At 41.4% G+C, this 21,780-nt stretch overlaps 1 protein-coding gene across 1 annotated transcript; it reads right to left on the bottom strand.

The window, feature by feature from the left end:
• Window positions 1-4,295: 4,295 nt before the first annotated feature.
• On the bottom strand, window positions 4,296-21,764 carry slc17a7a (solute carrier family 17 member 7a). The gene is made up of 13 exons (XM_061026252.1): window positions 21,616-21,764; window positions 10,639-10,891; window positions 9,726-9,844; window positions 9,472-9,586; window positions 9,304-9,391; window positions 9,028-9,114; window positions 8,562-8,704; window positions 8,275-8,424; window positions 7,323-7,455; window positions 6,685-6,795; window positions 5,637-5,764; window positions 5,462-5,531; window positions 4,296-5,089 (listed from the first exon to the last, which is right to left on the bottom strand). The coding sequence occupies exons 1-13, from the start codon at window positions 21,675-21,677 to the stop codon at window positions 4,761-4,763; spliced, it is 1,788 nt and encodes a 595-aa protein (XP_060882235.1). The 5' UTR covers window positions 21,678-21,764; the 3' UTR covers window positions 4,296-4,760.
• Window positions 21,765-21,780: the final 16 nt, after the last annotated feature.

The raw sequence follows: 21,780 nt of genomic DNA, 5'->3' as shown, positions 1-21,780 counted from the left end.
TTACCCCCCATAGTACACTTGGAGACTGTAGGTACCACCAGCAGGCCTGCACTCCGGGACCGCAACGCTCTCAAGGGACAGTACGGCACTAGTAGCTCCTTAAGATAAGATGGTGCCTGGCCATTTAGAGCTTTGTAGGTGAGAAGAAGGATCTTGAATTCTATTCTAGACTGTATAGGGAGCCAGTGCAGAGAAGCCAGGACAGGAGTAATGTGGTCCCATTTCCTGGTTCTGGTCAGTACACGAGCTGCAGCATTCTGGACCCGTTGAAGAGTCTTTAGAGATTTGCCAGAGCACCCTGACAAAAGAGAGTTACAATAATCCAGTCTGGAGGTAACAAATGCATGAACTAGTTTTTCTGCATCACTTTGCGACAGGATATTCCTGATCTTGGATATATTACGAAGGTGAAAGTAGGCTGTTCTTGAAACTTGACTGATGTGAGAGCTAAAAGACATATCTTGATCAAAAATAACTCCTAGATTCCTAACAGTGGTGCTAGATGCCAGGCTGATGTCATTAAGGACAGTCACATCACTAGAAAAAGTCTCTCTGAGGTTCTTAGGGCCTAGCACAATAACTTCAGTCTTGTCTGAGTTAAGTAGCAAAAAATTTCTGGTCATCCAGGTCCTAACGTCCTTAAGGCATGTTTCTAGCTGACATAACTGACTGGTACCATCGGGCTTCATTGATACATAAAGCTGAGTATCATCTGCATAACAATGAAACTGTATGGAGTGTTTCCTCATAATATTTCCCAGAGGAAGCATATATAATGTAAAAAGAATTGAATTGTTGTAAATGGGATTCCCCAGGCATAAAGGTATTGTTTACTAGAAAATAAATGTCCTTTACAGAGATTTGTTCCAGCTGGACAATTTTGGGGTAACACCAGTCATGAACATCCTGCCAGAAAGCTTCAGAGTATTTACTTTGAAGGAACACATGAGCGGAAGTGTCAACATCATCATAAAACACCTCAATATTTACAGTCTGAATGGATACACACTACAGACTGATATAAGATTATTATTTACAGTCAATGATAACACACCAGCATTAAAAACTACAGCGACAGATTCCTGTAACAAAGAAACATCACTGCCCCCAGTGGCCACAGTGAGGTACTGCAGTACTATATTTAACATCTTTATAATTCTGTTTAAAAGCATTAAGGTGATCTTATTAGTAATATAATAATTGATAGTACTGTTAAGAAATCTTTGTGGTCACATACTCGGTTTTTATCATTTTAAACAATTAAAGTTACGTTGTAAATAAATAACATGACTAAAGGGAACCTCCAGTATATGATTACCTGAAGTTTCTGTCAGCTGTGTGAGGTTTGAAGTGATTTATAATTTATTTTTAAGTTACTTATTATTTCGTTGAAGATACTTTTTTAGTTTACCTATGAGAGGTGACTGTATAAAATAAAATCATTAAAATTCAGTTTAGCTAAAATGTATTTTTAAATAATATGAACTAATTATGCTACCTGCCTGTCACTAAATTACGAACAAAAATGAACAAGTTATTAGCTAAAAGTATCAAAGTATTTTGAGATGAAGATCAATTTCTTTGGTAAAGAAGTTAAGTTGGCTTTTCAGTGTGTTTGCTGCCATCTTGTGGTCACAAGGTAGAACTGCAACACCACATTGAATCCGTCAAGCTAGCGTCAAATCAACAGATGATAATGCTATCACTTCCGGTAGTGTCTTTCAAAAATAAAGGACAAACAGCAACTCATTTAAACGATGAATTCTAAAAATACAGACCAACTTTGAAGCTTTTCGAGCGGCAGTGACCGCGATTATTTCGTTTAACTACATAAAGTGTCATCTCGGCTCCACTTACAACAGATGATCAACAATATAGATAATAAAATATGACTTTTATAAGAATCTCGAAATAACTTAAATGCACTTTCTTTATCATGATCGATCCTGTTGGCTAACATATTATTGAATCATTTTTTAAACAGCTTTAGTTTCACTACAGTTAAACACGCACACACCCCACGGAGCACGCACCATGCTCCACCCTCTGCACCGTCATCTTTACTCCCCCCACACACACACACAACCCACTGAGTGCATCTGCTCTCCCATCTAATCTTTGCCTAAAATCACGGAGATAATCCTGCATCCATCTGTCCCGAGAGAAAGATAGAGAAAGACAGAGAAGTGACATTGTGCAGAAATGATGTAAAATAAAATATCCACACTGATTTACTGCATCATCATCATCATGCTGCAGCTGATAAACCCTGAAGACATGAATGGGCTGAAATAGTGACATCATTATAAATTGCTTAAATTTTATTATACACAAGGATATCTCACATATACATCGTTTTTTTGTTTTTTTTTACATAGAATACTTTTTGACAGTTTTATCATTCAGAGATTTTTTATTTTTTTACTCTGATTCCCAGCACACGTTTCATCATCATCATCAAGAACAAGAAGAAGGAGGAGGAGGACAACATCGGAACAGCCATTAACTGAGACAAAGAGAAACTTGATTAAAAATACACACCGATACAACACTTAAAAAAATGAAATCGTTCACAGGAATAAAGTCATTCATGTCTTTTCGACATTGCACTCAGAAAACAAAGTAATGTTCCTTTAACACTTTTGTAAATGATTTATGGATATACCAACGCCACTCGCCATCAAACCCTCATTTGAGACTAAATTATTTATTTTCAACATTACAGCAAATGTTACTGAAACACTGAGCTCAAATCATCAACCGTCTGTAACACAAAGAGAAACTGATTCATTTTATAATTTAGTGATCAGAAAGAGAGCGGTCTGCAGATGAACGTTCAGATTTGAAATCATAAAAATCTTCACTGCTGGTGAGCCGGTATCGAGCAGAATGCAGAATCTGTGTGTGTGTGTGTGTGTGTGTGTGTGTGTGTGTGTGTGTTTGTGTGAGTGCTCATTTTGTTTGTTGTGTGTTAGTTTGCTCCAGGGGCGTGTCCAGAGCCTCTGGGTCCAGAGGTGGCATTGGGCCCCCCTCAAAATCTGATCGGCCACCCCAGGTGTATTTTAAATTGTAGATAAATACTTTGCACCTCTGGACTTGTCAGCCAGCTGTCAGGGAGGAGGGTGCTGCTCTTACGGGGTGCGAGAGGAGCTGATGTGATTGGCCGATTGTTGCAAAGCCTTTTGATGACAAATAATTTCAGACTCTTCCAAATTGTTTCCGTGTGTGTGTGTTTCACACCGACAGCAGCGATAATACCAAATCTCTGAGCCACCACCGCTCCCTCTGATCACTGTGCATGCTGCAGCTGACTGCGCTGCATCAAATGAGGTGTGTATGTGAGGAGAGGGACGGCCCCGCTCATTAAAGCATGCTCACCGCACAATGTTTCAGCACCTGCACCCAACACAACAACACACTCACTGTCACACACACACACACATAGACATCTGAGAGGCTCTGATCCACCAACTCAAACATGTCTGACATTACTAAAGACAAGAAAACAGCATCAACAGAGAGAAGAAGAGGGAGAGCGTGGGGGGGGGGGGGGGGGGGGGTGGGGGGGGTTAGATACAGAGGGAGAGGAAGCCACTGAGACACAGAAAGGCAGAAACAGACGCAGCACGAGCCGTGACGCTCGGGAGTACCGTCGTTCCTCTCTGGTTAAGCAGTGAAACAGCAAAGCAACTATCCCACTCTGCTCTTCATTCTGGGCGACCTCTCTAATGGGAGCGCACACACCAAACGGAAAGTCACGATTATCTGATGAATACTCATGTAGCCCATGAGCCAAGCTGGACGTGACCCAGTTAGGTCAGGCCCAGGTGAGATTCATGCAGCTGTGTGCTCAAACACACACCTTTGCGCGCGCGCACACACACACACACACACACACACACACACACACACACACACACACACACACACACACACACACACACACACACACACACACACACACACACACACACACACACACACACACACAAACAAAGGTGAGCCTGTAAAGCTTTACAGTCTCAAGCACCTTTTTCCTCTTTCAGTAGTTTAAACGCAGTCGACAAGAATGTCAAACATGACTGATTCTTGTCGACCTGCGCGTCGACTGAAACATGCAAACACACTCAAACTACACACACGCTGTAAAGACAGTGTTTTTGTGGCATGTATCATCAGTGTCTGGTAATGATTGTGTTTTATATGCGTATTGATTTGATCAGATGAACAATACAATTTCTCCAAAGTTTCTAAATGAAGTCCCAGAATCTGCTTCAACCATCGAAAAATCAACATTTTAGTACAACACAATGCCAGCGGCTTGAAATAGCTGCTGTAAAAGCAAAATGTACACACACACACACACACACACACACTCCTCAGTGATGTTGTGGAAACAGCTCGAGAGCAGGAAGGAAGTCTGGGAAATGAGTTCAGTTTTTGCGATGAATACTGAATGTGTTTGTGTTCATGAAGAACTCCTACTCATGCATGCACATGCCTACACACACACACACGCACACACACACACATATACCAACACACACACACACACACACATATACCAACACACACACACACACACATAGACAGGAATGAATCAGATCCAAACTTTTGATATGTGTGACTGTAAAGATTTGTACAGAAGCACACAGCAGGTCCGTTGAGTACAGCAGGAGCTCTCTTACAATCCCTCTCCATAAAACAATCTTCCTTCTTATGTTATCTTGTTTTTTATAAACTCGTGTCACGTCAGTTTTCTATGTCAGCTCCCTCTCCTCTCCTCCTCCGTACATGTAGGAGTTGTATCCAGGTGGTTGAACATACTCCTCAGACTTATCCCAGTCCGACACCCATCCAGCGCCGGCCCCTCCTCCTCCTCCTCCTCCTCCTCCGCCTCCTCCTGCACCTCCTCCTCCTCCTCCGTTTGAGCCGACAACCGGTTGGCTCATGGCCCCGTACTGTCCGCCACCGCGGTAGATCTCCTCTGTCTCATTGGCCAGCTCGTCCTCGTCGATGATGCCGCACTTCTCCTCGCTGGTGTCCTCTATGTCGGCCCACGGCTGCTTCTCTCCTGACGCAAAGAGTCCTGGTGAGGAGGAGAAGTGATCAGTGTTTAGACTTTTAAAAAAAACCTCCAGATCTTCACTCATATTTTTAAACAAAAATTGCTGCAAGAGAAAGAGAGAGCAGGACGAATCAGTCCATCTAAAATCCTCCTGCAAACTGTCTAAAGAGCACAAATACATTCAATTTGTGCAATTAAGACAATGTGCAGAAGTTTACCTGCAATCTGTGTTAATTGACAACAAGAAATTACCCCAACTTCTATTTTTGTTGCCATGGTATCGGAACAGGAATCAATAACGTTTGCTTTTTACTTGTATCTTATCATAGTTTAAAATTCTGGTATCTTGAGAACCCGAGTTCAGACTCTCAGAAAAGCTTCAGGTCATCGTACCATAAAAAATGACTCCTCCGTAATGAACGACAGACGCTATGAGGAAGACGCCCTGCCACTCCTCACGTGTCTGAAATGAAACAAAGAGGTCATGAAGTATCAGCCAGCGAGTTTCACAGCTGTTTTAATTTTGTACATTTTTATTTATAGACTGTTTTTTATTTATTTGTTTAACCTTGTGTTTGGTCATGGCTCCCACTATGAGGGGACAAACCATTCCAGATAACGTCCCCACCCCGTTTGAGATGCCCATCAGGATGCTGGCGTATCGAGGGGCGATATCCAAGTGGTTGACATTAAACCCTGATTGACAAAAAACAAAAATCAGTGAACAGCAGAACTCCCCCAAAAAAACACAAAGTGTGCTGATTTCTCACAACAACAATATGAAGGAAAACATGCTCAAGGAAGTTTAAATCATCATGATGCAAACTTAGTCCTTATGTACGGAAGCCCTAAGAGGACATGCATCCTTACATTTGATTTACTCTCTTCTTTTTTTCTCACAGTCTAGAAAACCAAACAGTATGCGGCTCACTGTGACGGACCAGACCACAACATGCCAAGCTGCCACACTAAGGATGTAAGGTAATTTTTGTTTGTGCTTTTAAAAAATTTGGGGATACAAGACGATGATTCAAAACTATTTGTTGCCACAGGAAAGCGGAGTAAATTAAAGTCTGATGCATGTCTGCTTTGGGCTTCCGTACTTATGAGTGCTCCAGGATTAGATGACATTTTGCTGATATACTTGTCAACACTCTCCTCTCGCTGCTCTCTGTACTGTAACTATGTAGCCTGAAGCTAGTTAGCTTAGCTTAGCTTAACATAAAGACTGGAAACAGCTAGCTCAGTCAATTCATCCTTCCTGACCTCCTGAAGTTTCCCTCGTTGTCTTGCAAGTAATCCCAGTTGAAATAATAGTAAGTTCTAACGTCTCAATTAGTGATGTTTGGAGTGCTGGATGAGGCCATGCTCCAGGTTTCTCTCAGTTTCAAAGCTAAGTTAACAATCCGCCGTCTGTAGTTTAAGATTGATCATACAGATATCATAAGAAAGTGAGCGAGCGCACTACTCCAAATATTGCTTTTAAACAGGGTCAACAAATAATTCTGAGCACATCACTTTTTTCTTTGAGTTCTGTGTAAAATATAAAACTGGACGATCTCTCTCCGAGAACCTCAAACCAAAAAAATCAGATTTACTCAGGTCTCATCTCCTACCTGAGATAGCGAACCCACTGAAGCCCACAGCGAGGACCAGGAAGGAAATGGCCATGCCTTTAGAGTGCGAGTATCCCACCACCAGCAGGAGCGTGGCCTCCATCCCGAAACCTGAAACAACATCCAAAGAAAATCATCTAAAAACAGCGAGCGAGTGTAGGTGCCATAACGTGTATTTTCTACCTCTGTTGATTATTTGTTGTGTTTTGTTTCCGGTCATTAGCAGTAGGCGTGGCTCTACCTTATTTGACCGACAAAGAGAGTCAGAGAGTTTGAATAGTTTCTGATTAACGTCATCGTTATCATCAGTTTTTGGAATTTTGTATGGAATCATTTTCTTTGGTTTAACAAATAACTTATCTGGACTTTGATTTGATTTGTCACAACTTTAAATTCAACACAACATGTCTTCACCATGACAAGATGAAGACAGTTCGGTCTGATTAGCAGGATAATCAGGTCGCTTGATTACCCGCTATGGTGGTCAAATCTTTTTCTATATTTGTCTAATTTTCTTTTGCACTCCGAGATGTTTTCTGTAAACTCCTGTTCTTCCTTTAATATGACTCTCACTTCCTCTCTAAGTGTTTTCCTCTTTCTGTTTCCAGTTTCCTCCAGCCATCATGCTTCCGTCTCACCTCCACAGTTCATCATTTTCCTGACGTTGGTGGTGCTCATCAGGTTATGGGTCCTCAGGTAGTCAGCCAACTGGCCCCCGATAGGCACGATGATGGTCATCACCAGGTGAGGCAAAGCTGACACCATCCCCACCTGAGAGAGGAAGAGAGGCATGGTACATGTTGTTTATGACAGGAGTATTAGGAGCATGCTGCATACTGCACTGCTCCCTCAGGATATATTTTTTGCAAAGACTTCCACAGCCTCGCTCGACATGGGTTAAATTCAGTACCATAGGTGTAAGGTTCTACCATCCATTATTGTAATCCCCATAATTCAGAAATGAATGGTACTGTGACAACCCTAGTATATCTTTATGCTATCAAAACCAACCAACCTCCCTCTGTGAATGAAGAATGTAATTAAAGGTCACATATCCTCCTCCTCTTCTTCAGTTTAAATAAGTCTCAGAGCTCCTCAAAACATGTGTGAAGTTTCTTGTTCTAAATCCACTCTGATCCTGTATTTGATCATGTCTATAAACCCCTCTATTTCAGCCCTGCTCAGAACAGGCTGTTTCTGTGTCTGTACCTTTAAATATGTAAATGAGCTGTGTCTGACCACGCCTCCTCTCTGGAAGGGCTTGGGTGTACTCGGGCTTTCTCGCTCCATGTCCTATTGTTTACGGTGAGAAGGCAGACTCAGAGAGCAGAACAAACACCTAGCTGTGGGAGTGTCACCCACCTGGGGGAGGGGCTACTGCCCTTTGTGATGTCATGAAGGGAAAATCTCCAAACGGCCTGTTTGAGCACACATTTTCTGAAAAGTGGAGCAGGCACAAGACGGAGAGGATGGACTTTTCTCATCATTGGGGGGTTTGTAGATAGACTAGGGGCAGGTGAGATCCAGCTGCCTTCTTTGAGTGACTGTAGCTTTAAGAAAGTTGAGTTAAAAGTGGAGATGCAATCTCACCTTGCTGATCTCAAATCCGAAGACTTCCTCAAAGTATGCTGGCTGGCTGATGAGCAGCAGGTAGAAGGTCCAGCTCCTGCAGAAGTTGGCCACGATGATGGCGTAGACCGGCATGGAGGTGAAGAAGTGTTTCCATGGAGTTTTAAATTTCTGCAGCCAAAAGCAACAAGAGATATTACTGGGGTCCCCTGTCTTCACTGAGATGGTCTGGCTATGTGTTTGTGTGAGAGCCTTTTCAGTGTTAGTTTGATTGGTTGCACATGAAAAACAAAAAAAAAGCGTCGTACTTGGAGAGGATTTAGAAACCCTGCAGATTCTCCGATCGCATCTTCAATGTACTTTCTCTCCTCTGGTGTGATCGTGGGGTGGGCTGCGGGACTCTCATAAGACACCAGGATCCAAAACAAGTACCAGAATATCCCAAAGCTGCCTGGGAGAGGACGAGATGGAAACCAGAAACAGAGATTTGTACAGTGGATAAAAAGCAAGAGAAGGCTGTGAAGAAACGCTTTACAGATCATACGAAACAAAGAAGCTAAATCTGAAACCTGAAACTTTCTTTTTAAACCCCCAAATTAAGATGAAAACCTTACACTAAGAGACTTTGAAAACCTGATACACACATGTGATTATTGTGACTGTTTATGGAAACAACTGTACAACAACTGATAAAAACATTTTTTAATATCCTCTTGGCTAGTACTGGCTCCTAGTCCTGCAGTAAGCAACATATTTGAAAGTAGGGATACTAACCATAGACATAAAATACTGAAGGCCACCCCGTGTATTGCACCAGTATCCCAGCTAGAGGCATGGCCACCACTGCCCCCGCATAGGATCCTGAGAAGGCATCAAACATCAAGAAGAGCAATGAATTATTCATTTTCCATCATGATCGTTTACAGTTTCTGCACTTAAAAAAACATGACGTGTCCCTGAAAAACAAATGTTCTCATCTTTTAACCACTTTGCATCCCTCTGAAGATACTGAATATTAGATTAGATATTACACATGATGTGAAACTTTACCACAAAAGGCTGTTGTGGCTAATCGACTCCTCTCCAGAGGAGGCGCCCATTTGGCCCAGATCCCGTGGCAGGCTGGGTACGATACACCCTGAAGGACAGAATACAGTCAGGGAAACTTTCATGTAGGAGATTCCTGCAGGTTCATGTGGAAACAAACACGCACTGTACCTCAACAAGGCCCTGGCATATCCTGACCAGTATGACGCAGCTGTAGTGGCAGCGAGCAGCAGACGGGATCAGCATGTTGAGGGTGGATGTGGCCACTATGGCAAAGCCAAAAACTCTTAAACACAAAAGCAAACAAACAAGGAGCCTCAGATTGGAAACGATTTTACAGCAACAACAGAACAGGAGCGACATGAAGACACAAACGAACGAGACACCTGTGTTGTAGAAGAATATTTTAAAGTTTTGAGCGTCACCTGTTGGCTGCAAATTTTTGACATATAAAGCCGCCCGGGATCTGTGTGACGATGTAACCCCAGAAGAAGGAGCCGTGGATCATCCCCACTGTCTCAGGGTCCCAGGTGAACTGTGCTGCCTGCAGAAAGGACAACATATTGAAATCCATGTTTTGTAAAACAAAGACGATAAGTCATCTAAACTTAACATGCTCACCGACTTAGAGTATTCATTTTAAACTCCTTTGAGGTGTTTTTAGCAAGTGATTGTATGCTCCTTAAATAAATAAATATTGACACCTTTAATATGACCTACAAAATCAAACTAGACCATCAGCGACAAGATTGACTATTTCTTTATTTTTATTGTTATTGCCTGAAATCACTGCGGAGGATTAGGTGTCAAACGAGACGCCTTTAAAAAAAATGTTCATACCAACCATCTGCTAGACATTTTAAACAAAGCAGGATCTTTTTTTGTTGTTGTTGGAAAACATCATATTTGTCTACAGGACAAAATCAGCCAGAGATAATTGCTCCTGTTTTGTCCACAGGGGGCGCTAAAATCAGCCCAGTGTGTCACTTTTTTGTTTTGGTCTGTTTTGTTTTGGGTGTTTGTGTGTGTGGGTTTTTTTTATGTGGGTTACTTGTTTATTGTTGTTATATTTTTCAAAAAAAATTAAAAATAAATAGGGCAAAATAATCAGCCCAGAATATAAACTCTCCTCACAGGAGTCAAACTAAATATGTGCACTCACGTGTTATGATTTCCTCTGTTTAGTTTGTTTATTCCTTGTTGTTGTTGTTTAGTTTTATTTTGTCATTTGTATCCTCCTGTTTCTGTTTCCTGTTTGCTTTCTGTAGATAATCCTGAGTTTATTTTTCAGTGTTTCCTGCATATTCGTCTCAGACAGACTGATAAAGCTTCACTTACCACAAGCACTTCCTTGTTGCCTCTGTAGACCGTGTGGTCGTTGACCATGCTCACGATGGCCACCCCCAGGTTGCACCGGATGCCAAAAGAGATGCAGAACCCCAGGCCGGACAGGATGGCGATGATGTACCGCCTCGGCAGGCCGAAGCAGGTGCAGTCCACCACCGGCATCTCCTTCTCCTCCACCAGCTCAGGACGGCCCTCTGCCGATAACTCGATGGTTTCTCCATTTGCCTGTCGCTTGTCGATCAGCCTGGAGACAGAGACAGAGAGCGTCAAGGTAAAGAAAGTAATGTGGAACCATTGGCTTCCAATAGCATCTAAAACTTTAGGGAATTGATTATTAAGAATATGTGAGAAACATTTCAACATGATGTAGACACAGAAAACAATACTTTTGAGTGGTTGTTAAAACACACTGCATATTTTGTGGTTGTGGTCATGGATCAGCAGCAACCTCCAGGCCTGAGAAATGAAGCCAACTCAAAAGTGCCAAAAATGACAAACCCTTAGTGTCCACTAGAGTCTGTCTCCTGCAGTGAGTCAGTCTCCATAGAGCCCCATGTTAAAATGTCCAACTTTACAGCTGCAGTTCCTCCAGTGTCCACTAGAGTCTGTCTCCTGCAGTGAGTCGGTCTCCATAGAGCTCTATGTTAAAATAAACATGTTTACATCCTGGTACAAAAACAGTTTGGGTCTCTAGATCTCATTTCTCTCTTCAACTGTACGGGCTGAATGTTTATACAACTCACCTGTTTACATTATATTAAGGTTTAAAGGGATGTAGAATTAGGGGGCGTGGCTTCTGGCTCCAGTTACACTTCCGGCTGAAATTAGACATTTATTTATTTTTTGTGTTTTTTTACTGCAGTGATCGATTCGTCATAGACTCTTCATCTCTTGCACATACACAGACACACCTCTATATGCACCATGTTGCGTTCATGTCTGACTCAGCGTGTCCCAGCAGGTGGAAGCAGCTGTCACTAGCAGAGGAGCACATTCCCCCGGCGTCCGCTTCTTCACGACGCCTGGGACCTGCTGCCATAACGGTCTGTTCAAGATGTCCACTCTCTGAGACCAAATGGTACCTGATTTTATCACGACGTGTAACTGACTCGACAGACGTGTGTGTGCGCTTCACTGTTAGGTCAATCACGCCCAGATAACAGAAATATTTTTTCCTTTAAGTCTGAACATATCCTGTCAGTTTGTACTAACATATTAATGTTTGAGATCTGAAAGGGACATTTTGAAAAACCTCTGAAGATTTACAATTCCCTGAATTGCAAAATGCATTAAGATGCGTCAATATTTGAAGTTTTATTTCCAAAAATACATCCATCCCTTCATGCATGTTTTAAGCTTTGGTCTAATGTGTTTTTTTTTAACAAAGGAACTGGTGCGCTTCATTTAAATCCTTTAATTAATAACCAGTTTGTCTTAATAGACACACAATCATTTCCCGAAGACTGTTACTCTTATTGCAAGACTCCTTTTTTAAAAAAAAAATGGCAAGTGGTATTTTTTTCCACAGGAGTCCAACAGAGAAGTCAGGAGAGCGGCCATCTGTGTATTCTAACCTCCATGCTCTTAACAACACACCCTCCCTCTCTCTCTCTCTCTCTCTCACACACACACACACACACACTCCGACAGATCACGCTTTCTGCAGACATGTTTTATTCTCAGATTGAACCAGACGCAGTGCCACACCTTCACAGTATTTCTCTTGAACCTGAGTGTGTTTTTACAGTGTAGCGCTCTCCTCCCATCAGGCTGATCTAGTTAGTCAGTGAGCTGAAGAATTATGCACAATCACCACAACGATTTGTTCCATGTGATGAGGATGGTTGAATTCTTAAAAAGCTGAATAACACAATAACAAGAATAACATTAGAGCTCAGAAATCAAAGGTTTACTGAGATGAACACTTGGAGACAATCCGTCTCTCCTGGGCGGCCGGCTCTCTGCACACTCAAAATCCAGGATAACTTATTCACGCACGCTAACACAAGACAAGTCCGACTCTGACACTGGTTAATTATTGATGCGTTTTTTTGGGGGGGAATAAATAATTTACTCCAGTTTTTACACCATATTCTGTCAGTATCTATCTATCTGTTGGCCTGTTCATCTGCAGCGCTGCACAAACTCCTCGTCTCATCATGTGCTTATATTTCTATATTATGCATGTGGATTTGACTCCCTCCCCCATTCCCACACGGCACACTCTGCATAATCTCTTTGTACATCCATGCAATCAGACAATCAACCAAAGAGAAAAGATATACAGGTGTAACGATGCTTGAATTTAACCTGAGTTCGTTGCACAATACTCTTCATGTAAAATAAAAACACAATGGACAAGAGGAAAGTAAGACTTTGTTAAGCAACATTTGGGAATTTGTAGGAGATTAGAGAGGCTGCGTCCTCGCTCTCCTGCCCTCTCTCTCTCTCTCTCTCTCTCTCTTAATCTGTCACAACATTCAGATTAGGATTACAAAAATGATTTACTTCCGGAAATGAATATGGAAGGGAAAACGAGTGCGGGGCGTGGTTCAGCCTCTCCCTCCAACACGGCACACTCTCTGCTGAGTTCATGCTGCCCTTTGATTCAGGTTTTTATTCTCTCTTCAGTCTAAATTTATGAAGTTCTTTGGCGTTTTAAATCTGACATTAAATGCTTCACAAAATGAATCAAATTTATTTTGCAGCAGCTACAAAAAAAACATGTTTCCGTGGGTAAATATTCCATATTTAGATTTTCACAAAAAGCACCTCTGTGGCTGACACAGGGACATAAAAAAATGACTGTTTTTAGCCACTATTCATTAATGTTTCAGCTACAGTACAATCAGATAAGGTTGTCAAAATGATATATACTTTATCAATTATTTGACACAACAGGTTTTAAAACGATTCAATTTAAATTGATTAATGATCAACGGTATCAAAAATACAGAAGCTTTAAAAAAAACACAGATTTTCAGCCATAGTTCAACCAAAAACCATCACAAGAGAAAGAGAGCAGCGGTCTACTGAACTCTCAGGGTGGAAGATTCTGACGTTTCTCAGGTCTTGTTGGCATCACATGAAGATGCAAAAGTTACCTTTATACCTCTCACTAGCAGAGGAGCTGACATTGTCTGAATTGCAAAAAACATGTTTCGGTATCAAAAGTGTTTTTGTAGTTTAAACCGTGTGCAGGAGTTTGCATGCAATGTTTGGTGATGTCTCAGATGGTTCTATTTTAATCCAAAATTTAGTGCTTTGTAAATTGCACTTTGTCTCTCTTTGTATTTCCGTCTTTAACTTTGTGTTTTTGCTGCTGCCTGTCTTGGCCCGGTCTCCCTTGAAAAAGAGGTTTTTAATCTCAATGGGACCAACCTGGTTAAATAAAAATAAAATAAAAATGAACGACTCAATATTAGATTTTTTAGGACTTCTGTTTTTGTTGCTGCAGCATCTAAACAAACCTGTTTCGATATCAATAGATTTTTACTGATTTCATATTGAAGGTTAAAATTCTGGAATCGTGACAACCCTACTTTCAGGCACATGATGTGCAGCAGCTAAAGTGTGCATCACAGTGCAGGAACGAGAGATGAAGCAGTGACCAAGTCTGCAAATTGAAGCAATGAATTGATCAAAAAGCATGCATGCTGCCATCCTCTCTGTATGAAACAAACGTGCTGACTCGCCCCCCCTGAGTGGAGCTCAGTATCTCACTTCTCAGTTAGTGCTGGTTGCAGGAGGATCCTCATTAAAGCTCACGACAGATTGCAGCCTGACACCTTCACATACGCTACCAGCTAACGAGTTAGCCCACAGCAAAAATGGCTGTTAATTACAGATGCTTCCCACTAAAGGGCAATCTGACCCAAGAGTACATGCATGTGTCTCAGAATAGCTGCACTAGCTGTGGGTTAAGGATGAATGTGATGCTTCACTGTCAGTATACAAACATACACAGTGGTCTATGGAGTCAGCAGAATGTGTCAGCATTGAGTGTTTATTGCAAATGGCTTCCTCTCTGAGTCCGTGCAGGTACGAGACACACATATAGAAAAGGGACTTTTGTCCCAGGACATTTGGCTTCGTGTGAGGCCCTCCGTTCCGAGCCTCTTCCTCTCAGCTGATGTAGCTCTTCTCGCCAGCGTAGCGAGGACCTGATTGGTCTCAGCTGGCAACGATTAATGAGCGAGAGAGCATGAGCAGGCAGGAGTGCCGTGACCCCAGGCTCTCTGAAATATCATAATTACAGAACCGTTACTGACCCAGCGGAGACTCTCAGCAGTGCTCACACCTCACACTGAGATCATAGCTGAGCGTCTCACCTGAGCACAGGAAGTAAAGTTCAACCTGAAAGAACGAAGCCTGAATAAAAACCTGATGTGAAATGTTCAAGGTCGACCGGACGAGCTCAATAAATGATCTACTCTCTAGGAAACAAAGACTTTTAATGCATTTTAAACTCAATGCGAGTGGGTTTAATCAGTTGAAATATTTAGTAGGAACATCATACGGAAATCCTAACAGACAAACTCAGCTTTCTTGAGATTTAGACTCATTTATCTCATTTTAGGATTTTATCATGAGAATGGGTTAACTACAGCGGTGTCTCCACATCTGGAGGAATGATCCGGTTATCATGGGAAAACCAGCATCGTTATCCTGAGCTAATGAAAGTCAAGATCTATAGGAATCAACATAAACGTTATCACCGGTAAACAGAGTCTTACCTTAGATTTAAATGTATAGATGTACTGTAAGTCCACTAAGAGCTTCTGCACTTAACTAGATCTCGGTAACATTTTTTTTTTTTGCATATTCACCATGATTACTGAAAGGAATGAAGCGGGAAAAATACTCTTAATAGTGCTCACTAACCTGACAACGATTGTCCCTGTAAATAGATAAATTCTTCTTGTCATAAAATATGAGAAAGTCATTTAAAAATTTAATTTTATAAAGAAAATGTCAAGTTTTAAATTTCCCTAAGACAAGGCGATGTATTTACAAAGCTTAAAGTAACCATCTGAACCAGACCAGTGTTTAGATTATCTGACACAGACCACACTATTAATAATCTATAACGAGCATTATACTGAAGAAGCGTTAATCTCCAGTCGACCTACACGTTCACTTATTTCCTCATTCACCATGCCATGTTTTTATTTATTTAATTATTTAAAATGTTTTTAACCAGGAGAATTAAGAATCGAGATTAAAGAGAGTCCTGGCGGAGAGAGGGGCAGCAGCTCATTGAACAAGTTACAGACATAAACCACAGAGCAGAAAAGTCATCATTCAAATCATCTACAACCTGAAGCTTCATCCTCCAACACCTTCAATCTACTTTAAAACAGATTTAAAGAGACCAGCTCGCCCAGACTCAGATCATCCTGCAGGAGAGTCCAGGCTGCAGGAGCAGAGGATCTGAAACTCCTTTTCCTCATATTTAATCATATATCATCTTAAATAAACACACTGATGGCCAGCAGGGTTGTCATGACAGCAGCATTCTGCAATTCAGTATGAAACTCATAAAAATCGAACGATATGAATACCTGTTGGATACCACAGAAACTAAAAAACAGAAGTCTGACCCAATATTGGGTAATTTATTGTTTTCAAATCTCAAGAATTGCAGGAAAACTCCTGAACGCTGACTAAATACAAAAAATTCATTGGCAATATTTTGGTACTGAAATGTTACCAAAGTTTTTATGTAATTTAGGAAAGTGTCACCTCCTCCAAAATGAACCACTGCTGCTCGCTCTCTTTCTCTGTTGTTGGTTGAAATTCACATTTCCGTGTTTGTGCAATTTAGACAGCGTGCAGGAGTTTGGATGCCATTTTTTAAATATATTTTTGCCTTTATTGGAGAGGACAGCTGAAGAGAGACAGGAAATCTTGTGAGTAGAGAGCGGGGGGATGACATGTAGCAAAGGGCCGAGATCAGATTTGAACCCACGGCCACTGCAACGAGGACTGTAGCGTCTGTACATGAGGCGCGCAACATAACCACTAGGCTACTAGCGCCCAATGGTTGCCATTTTTAGATGGATTCATACCTGTTGTTTTTGGTACTTTTTGATGCACTGATCATAAAATAATAGAGAGCGTATCATTTTACAACACGTGGTATCAAAGTAAACACATTTTGATGACCTTCAGAGCCAGTAATGATTTCTTCATAAGAAGGTGAAAAATTTGAACTCAATTTCCTTCTCTCACTTCGGCTGTAACATTTTCTATAAATTCTTTATAATTTTTTCTCTTGAAAGGGTTTTTACTCTAATATCTCAGCTACACCAGAATCACCCTGCGTCTGGCACGTGCTGGTTTTAGCGACCTGGGACCTTTGTTAGCCTGTATATTAAATTCACCAATTCACAGAGCGTTCTGTGTAATCCTCTCGTAAGAGGATGAGGAGAGAGGGAGAGAGGGAGACAGAATATTATATAACACCAGGCGCCATGGTGGTCATTATTTGTCCGCTTGTGTGTGTGCTGAATTGATCCTCCATTGTGCTTTAAGTAAAGCCGTATGCCTCGTGTCAGCCCTCTACAGTCTTTTAAGTGATCTCCCATCAGTCGGCATCTTTTTGGAGCTCATTTGTTTGGGAATACTCGTGTGAGCTTCAGGAGTTTTCTTTTTTCTTTTTAAAATGGAGTTTCTGCATCTCATCTGTAATTTGGTTAGTGGTGTCTCCCCCCTTCCTCCACGAGCCGTTCACTCTCCCTGAAGTGAACAGATTGGGTCTCTGTGGGACTGTTTCACCCAGGGAGACATCCTCCTCCCCATCCTGTCACACCACTTTTCTCTCTCTCTCTCTCTCTCTCTCTCTCCCTCTCTCTCTCTACTAAGAGCACACACACAGGAGACACACACACACAGATATAGACAGACACACACACACACACACACACACACACACACACACACACACACACACACACACACACACACACACACACACACAATGTTCAAACATCCACACGTGTGACCTTCATAGACTCATCCTCTAAATACTCACATCCAGGGTTGTCTCGATACCACAGTTTTCATATCATTCTAGTAAAAATCATATCGATACCTGTTTGCTACCATGGCAACAAAAATAGAAGTCCTCCTGTGCACCGGATATTGGCCAAATATCTTCAACAACACGTAATCAAAACTCGCAGGAGAACTCGTGCACATTGTCTAAATTGCACAAAGACATTGGCAACATTACGGTCTCTAAAACAACGTATTTATGCCCTTTAAGATCGTGTCCTCTCTCCCAGCGTACAGGAGTTTGATGGATTCATTCCTCTCCTACACACCTGTCATATGAAATAGATTTAAAGCTCAGGTGTTTTTGGATTTGATCAATCATTAAAGTAACAGATTGAATTGTTTGAGAGCACATTGAATCCAAAAAAAGCGCCTTGACAACCAGACTCAGGTCATGTAACTCCACTACAAACACACACGCTGCTTCTTACTTCCTTCTGAAATAGATGGTGTGTGTGCGACAGTAGATGCAGCATAAATGTAGTTTGTAGGGTACAAACATCTTTTTCTGCCAATAACCGGGCATGCTGAGTGGAGTGATCCCTTTCCAAAGCCCTCGGCTTTTACAGATCCGTATAAACCTGTGTACATGCCACTACTTTCACTCATAACACAGACATACAAATGATAAAAAAAACTAATTTTTGTGTTTTTTTTAATTTGTGAAGTCTTCAAAAGCAGCCCGGATACAGCGTGATTTCTTTCCGCCTCAGTGATATTTTGCTGCCAGCAGAGCGGCCATCTTTACACTTGACATCCAGTCCAATAGCTCTGACGTTATCACCGCCGTAATCACAATGTTTTTACTGTAATCATCACAAAAACCCCTGAGCTGCATCAGTCCTAATATCAGACCTGTTATTATATGTGAGTAAGTGCAGCGCTGAATTTCACAAGTTTCCATAAACATGACACCAGGGAACCCCTCTGATCGTGCACATGGACAGAGGAGGGAAGCCAAGAAGCTGCTCTGTGCCTCGGTGCTTTTAAAGTATTAATGTCACGAGAGTAGTGTGATAAATAAAACAACAACTGACAAAAAAATGTACTCGGATTAAGAGAATGCCAAAGAATTTGTAACATTTGCAGAAGTCAGAAAGATAAAAAAGAATCAAACAGACATTGATCTCATTCTTATTTCAATATCTGATTTAGACATTTTGCTATGGAAGCCTGAAGGGGACATGCATCAGTGCATTTTATTTAACTCAGTGTTCCTGCTGTGATAATGAGTAAACCTTGATTGTTTTGTTGACTAATTTATCTTTTTATCTCGGGGTTACAGCGCTGGCTTTCCTGTGATAACGTCTTCATTTCAACAGTTTTCTCATGATATCGTTATCATGGAACAAACCAGCGTTGCTTTCCCAAGAGAATGAGATAAATAAGACAAGATCTCCAGTAAAACAACCAAATGTTACCGGTTATCAAAGGAAAATTGAGTAAAATAAAATATATGGATGTGTGTCCTTTTAGGGCTCCCGTACACGTTTCAGAAAAGGTTACTGAAAATGTTGCACTTCACTGAACGTACTATAGATTAAAAATGGATTAGCTGTTATGCTCTGCTTTGTGAGTTATTGTGAAGTGAAACATGAGCTCTCCTTGTGAAGCCGTGCGATCCTGCTGATGCACACAAACAAAAATATTTGTGAGTTTAATGACACGAAGCAAAAATGTCCACTGGATCTGATTATAAAGCTTTAAGATGCAGATATAAAATCATGATACGATGACAGCTGAAATATGATATTTCTTGGAGAGCTGTCGAGGAGGTGGATAGATGATATTTAAACATTCATTTGAAAATGTTAAAGTGGGAAACGTGAGAGTGGAGACGTGGAGTGCACTTGACCTTACAGTGCTGGAGTTTATTGCTTACCTAGTGGAGTTTAATATAGAAACAGGAGATGCATTCTCATGGAGAAAATGTTTAAATAATAGATGAACTTCTGGCTGCTTTCATCGGAAGGGATTTTGTCTGTGAGGTGGTGAGATTGCACACGGTGCAGGGATGTCCTGAGCTCAACGTGCACCGGATTCACAAAAATCTGGACAGGATATTCACCTTTTCTGATGCAGCCACTGCCCAGTGCTTAACACATAAAAAAATAAAAATAAAAAAAACGAGTTCAGTGGCTAAGCCGGGGAAACGGCCACTAAAACCAATCTGGATGCAATCTCAAACATCACATCTCTCATAGCATGAGCCGCGGCCGTGCACATGATGCATGGCACACGACCAGTAAGGGAGAACAAGCCTGAGATTTGCATGTCTGTTAATCTGGGAAACTTGTCTGCACTGGTTTCTCAATGGATGGACGGATGGATGGATGAAAGGATGGAGGAGGAGGAGGAGGAGGAGGGAGCGGCTGGAGGAAGTGACATGGGCCGGGATGGAGAGAGTGGGAGGGGAGAGTTTAGGGATTTGCGTGGCTCGACAGCTGGACTGAAAAACAGGCTATTTCAGGACGGGATTTATACGTTTGGTTGCTACCTCAAATCCTGAGAGAGCAAAGCTTAAAGCGATGGTTATTGCATGAGGTTCTATCGGTGTCTTTAATCTGTCCTTTTTAACTGAAATATTGCCAGAACACCAACCGCTGCTGCAACTTCTGTACTGATATGCAATTAATTAATGCAAATACACCAATTTAACACATAAAAAAAAAAAAAAAGATACTAAATTTAAATATTTGGATGTTTTCCTTATATTATATTTGAACAGATTCAGCTCAGGCCTGGAGAAGTTTTATACAAATGTAGACATTTTGTTAACAGACAGAAAATGTCTGAGAAAATCTTAAAATCACAATCTCCTACACTCCATGGTAAACTCATTTTCTCTAAAACTGATCAAAGAAAGCTGAAAGCGAAAATCAATGGATGTGTAATGTTTGAAAAAAAATGTGCTGTTGCCTTTTCAATTTCAGTAAATCATATTCTAAAGCTTTAATCAGTCCAGCATTAAACTACTGCATCGGTTATGATCAATGGTCGTTTCTGTTTCTTTTTTGAGCAACAATGTGGTTAAAGGAAAGAAGAGAAAGAAAAACGTAACATCTGTCCTAAGAAGCAAACAGATTTTGTAAAGAAGTTTATCATGTCTTAAAGTTTCATATTCACCCAAATTAAATCAGTAAATTAAGAATGATATAAGCTACAAATATAACCCATGTAACACTTTCTGACCTCAAGACACAGGAGAAATACATGGATAGATGGATAGGTTTTAGGTTTTGTGACTTTGGTTGCATCTGCTCAGCACTCTCACTCAGCCAGGCCGTGCCAATAACGCACGGATCCATTACGTAACCACACTTTCTTCTCGTCTCAAACATCAATACTCTCAATCCACTCTGAGCCGAGCCAAATCTGACAACAGTAAGTCCATGTTTTAGTATTTTTTTTAAATGAAATGTACGCGATAAAGAACGAAACCAAACCTCCATGTCGTCCACATGCACTCTATGACGAGCTCACTGCGCTTCCAGTGCGCATTTTTCATCCAGATTATAATTCTCCATACTTAGATTCTCTTTTCAAACCGTGTACATTTGCGCAATATTTAAGTTTAACGTAACAAAGACAAAAAAAAGATTACTTTCAAAACATTTCACACACTTTTATCGATTTGATTACTTTAAAATCGCTGCGCAAAGCTGCACTTTTCCCGCTATCTGCGTGATGTTTGCAGCGTTAATACCACAGGCGCCTCTTTTCCTCTTCGAAAATCAATAACAAGGAAACTTTTTTTCTACTCTGGAGAGTAACTGTCCGGAGGAGAGAGGATGCGAACCTGCAGCAGGATGAACAGCAACTAAAAAAACAACAGCAGCCCTCTGCTAACGCGTGAAAAACGGACAAAAGTCAGAAGTGGAGTCAGGAATATTTAGGATAGTTGTGTACCTGTTAATTTTCCCCAGAGTTTTGGCAGCGGCCGCCTTAAACCTGTCTGGTCGGATCTCCATCCTTGCAGCTTCTTGACCCGGCCGGTGTGCTGATGTCCCGCGCGCCCTCCTGTCCTGCCTGAGCGCGCACACTCCTCTCCCTCCCTCCCTCTTTCTCTCTCTC

Source organism: Labrus mixtus, chromosome 20, assembly GCF_963584025.1.
Source record: "Labrus mixtus chromosome 20, fLabMix1.1, whole genome shotgun sequence".
NCBI lineage: Eukaryota > Metazoa > Chordata > Actinopteri > Labriformes > Labridae > Labrus > Labrus mixtus.
Note: the sequence above shows the minus strand (reverse complement) of the source record. Positions and strands in the feature narration are given on the sequence as shown.

Excerpts from the sequence above, each read along its gene's own strand:
- slc17a7a (XM_061026252.1), bottom strand. The coding sequence starts at position 21,677 with ATGGAGATCCGACCAGACAGGTTTAAGGCGGCCGCTGCCAAAACTCTG. Across the intron at positions 9,845-10,638 it reads GCAACAAGGAAGTGCTTGTG|GCAGCACAGTTCACCTGGGA; the intron begins GTAAGTGAAGCT and ends TCCTTTCTGCAG. Across the intron at positions 5,532-5,636 it reads GAGCCATGACCAAACACAAG|ACACGTGAGGAGTGGCAGGG; the intron begins GTTAAACAAATA and ends GTTTCATTTCAG.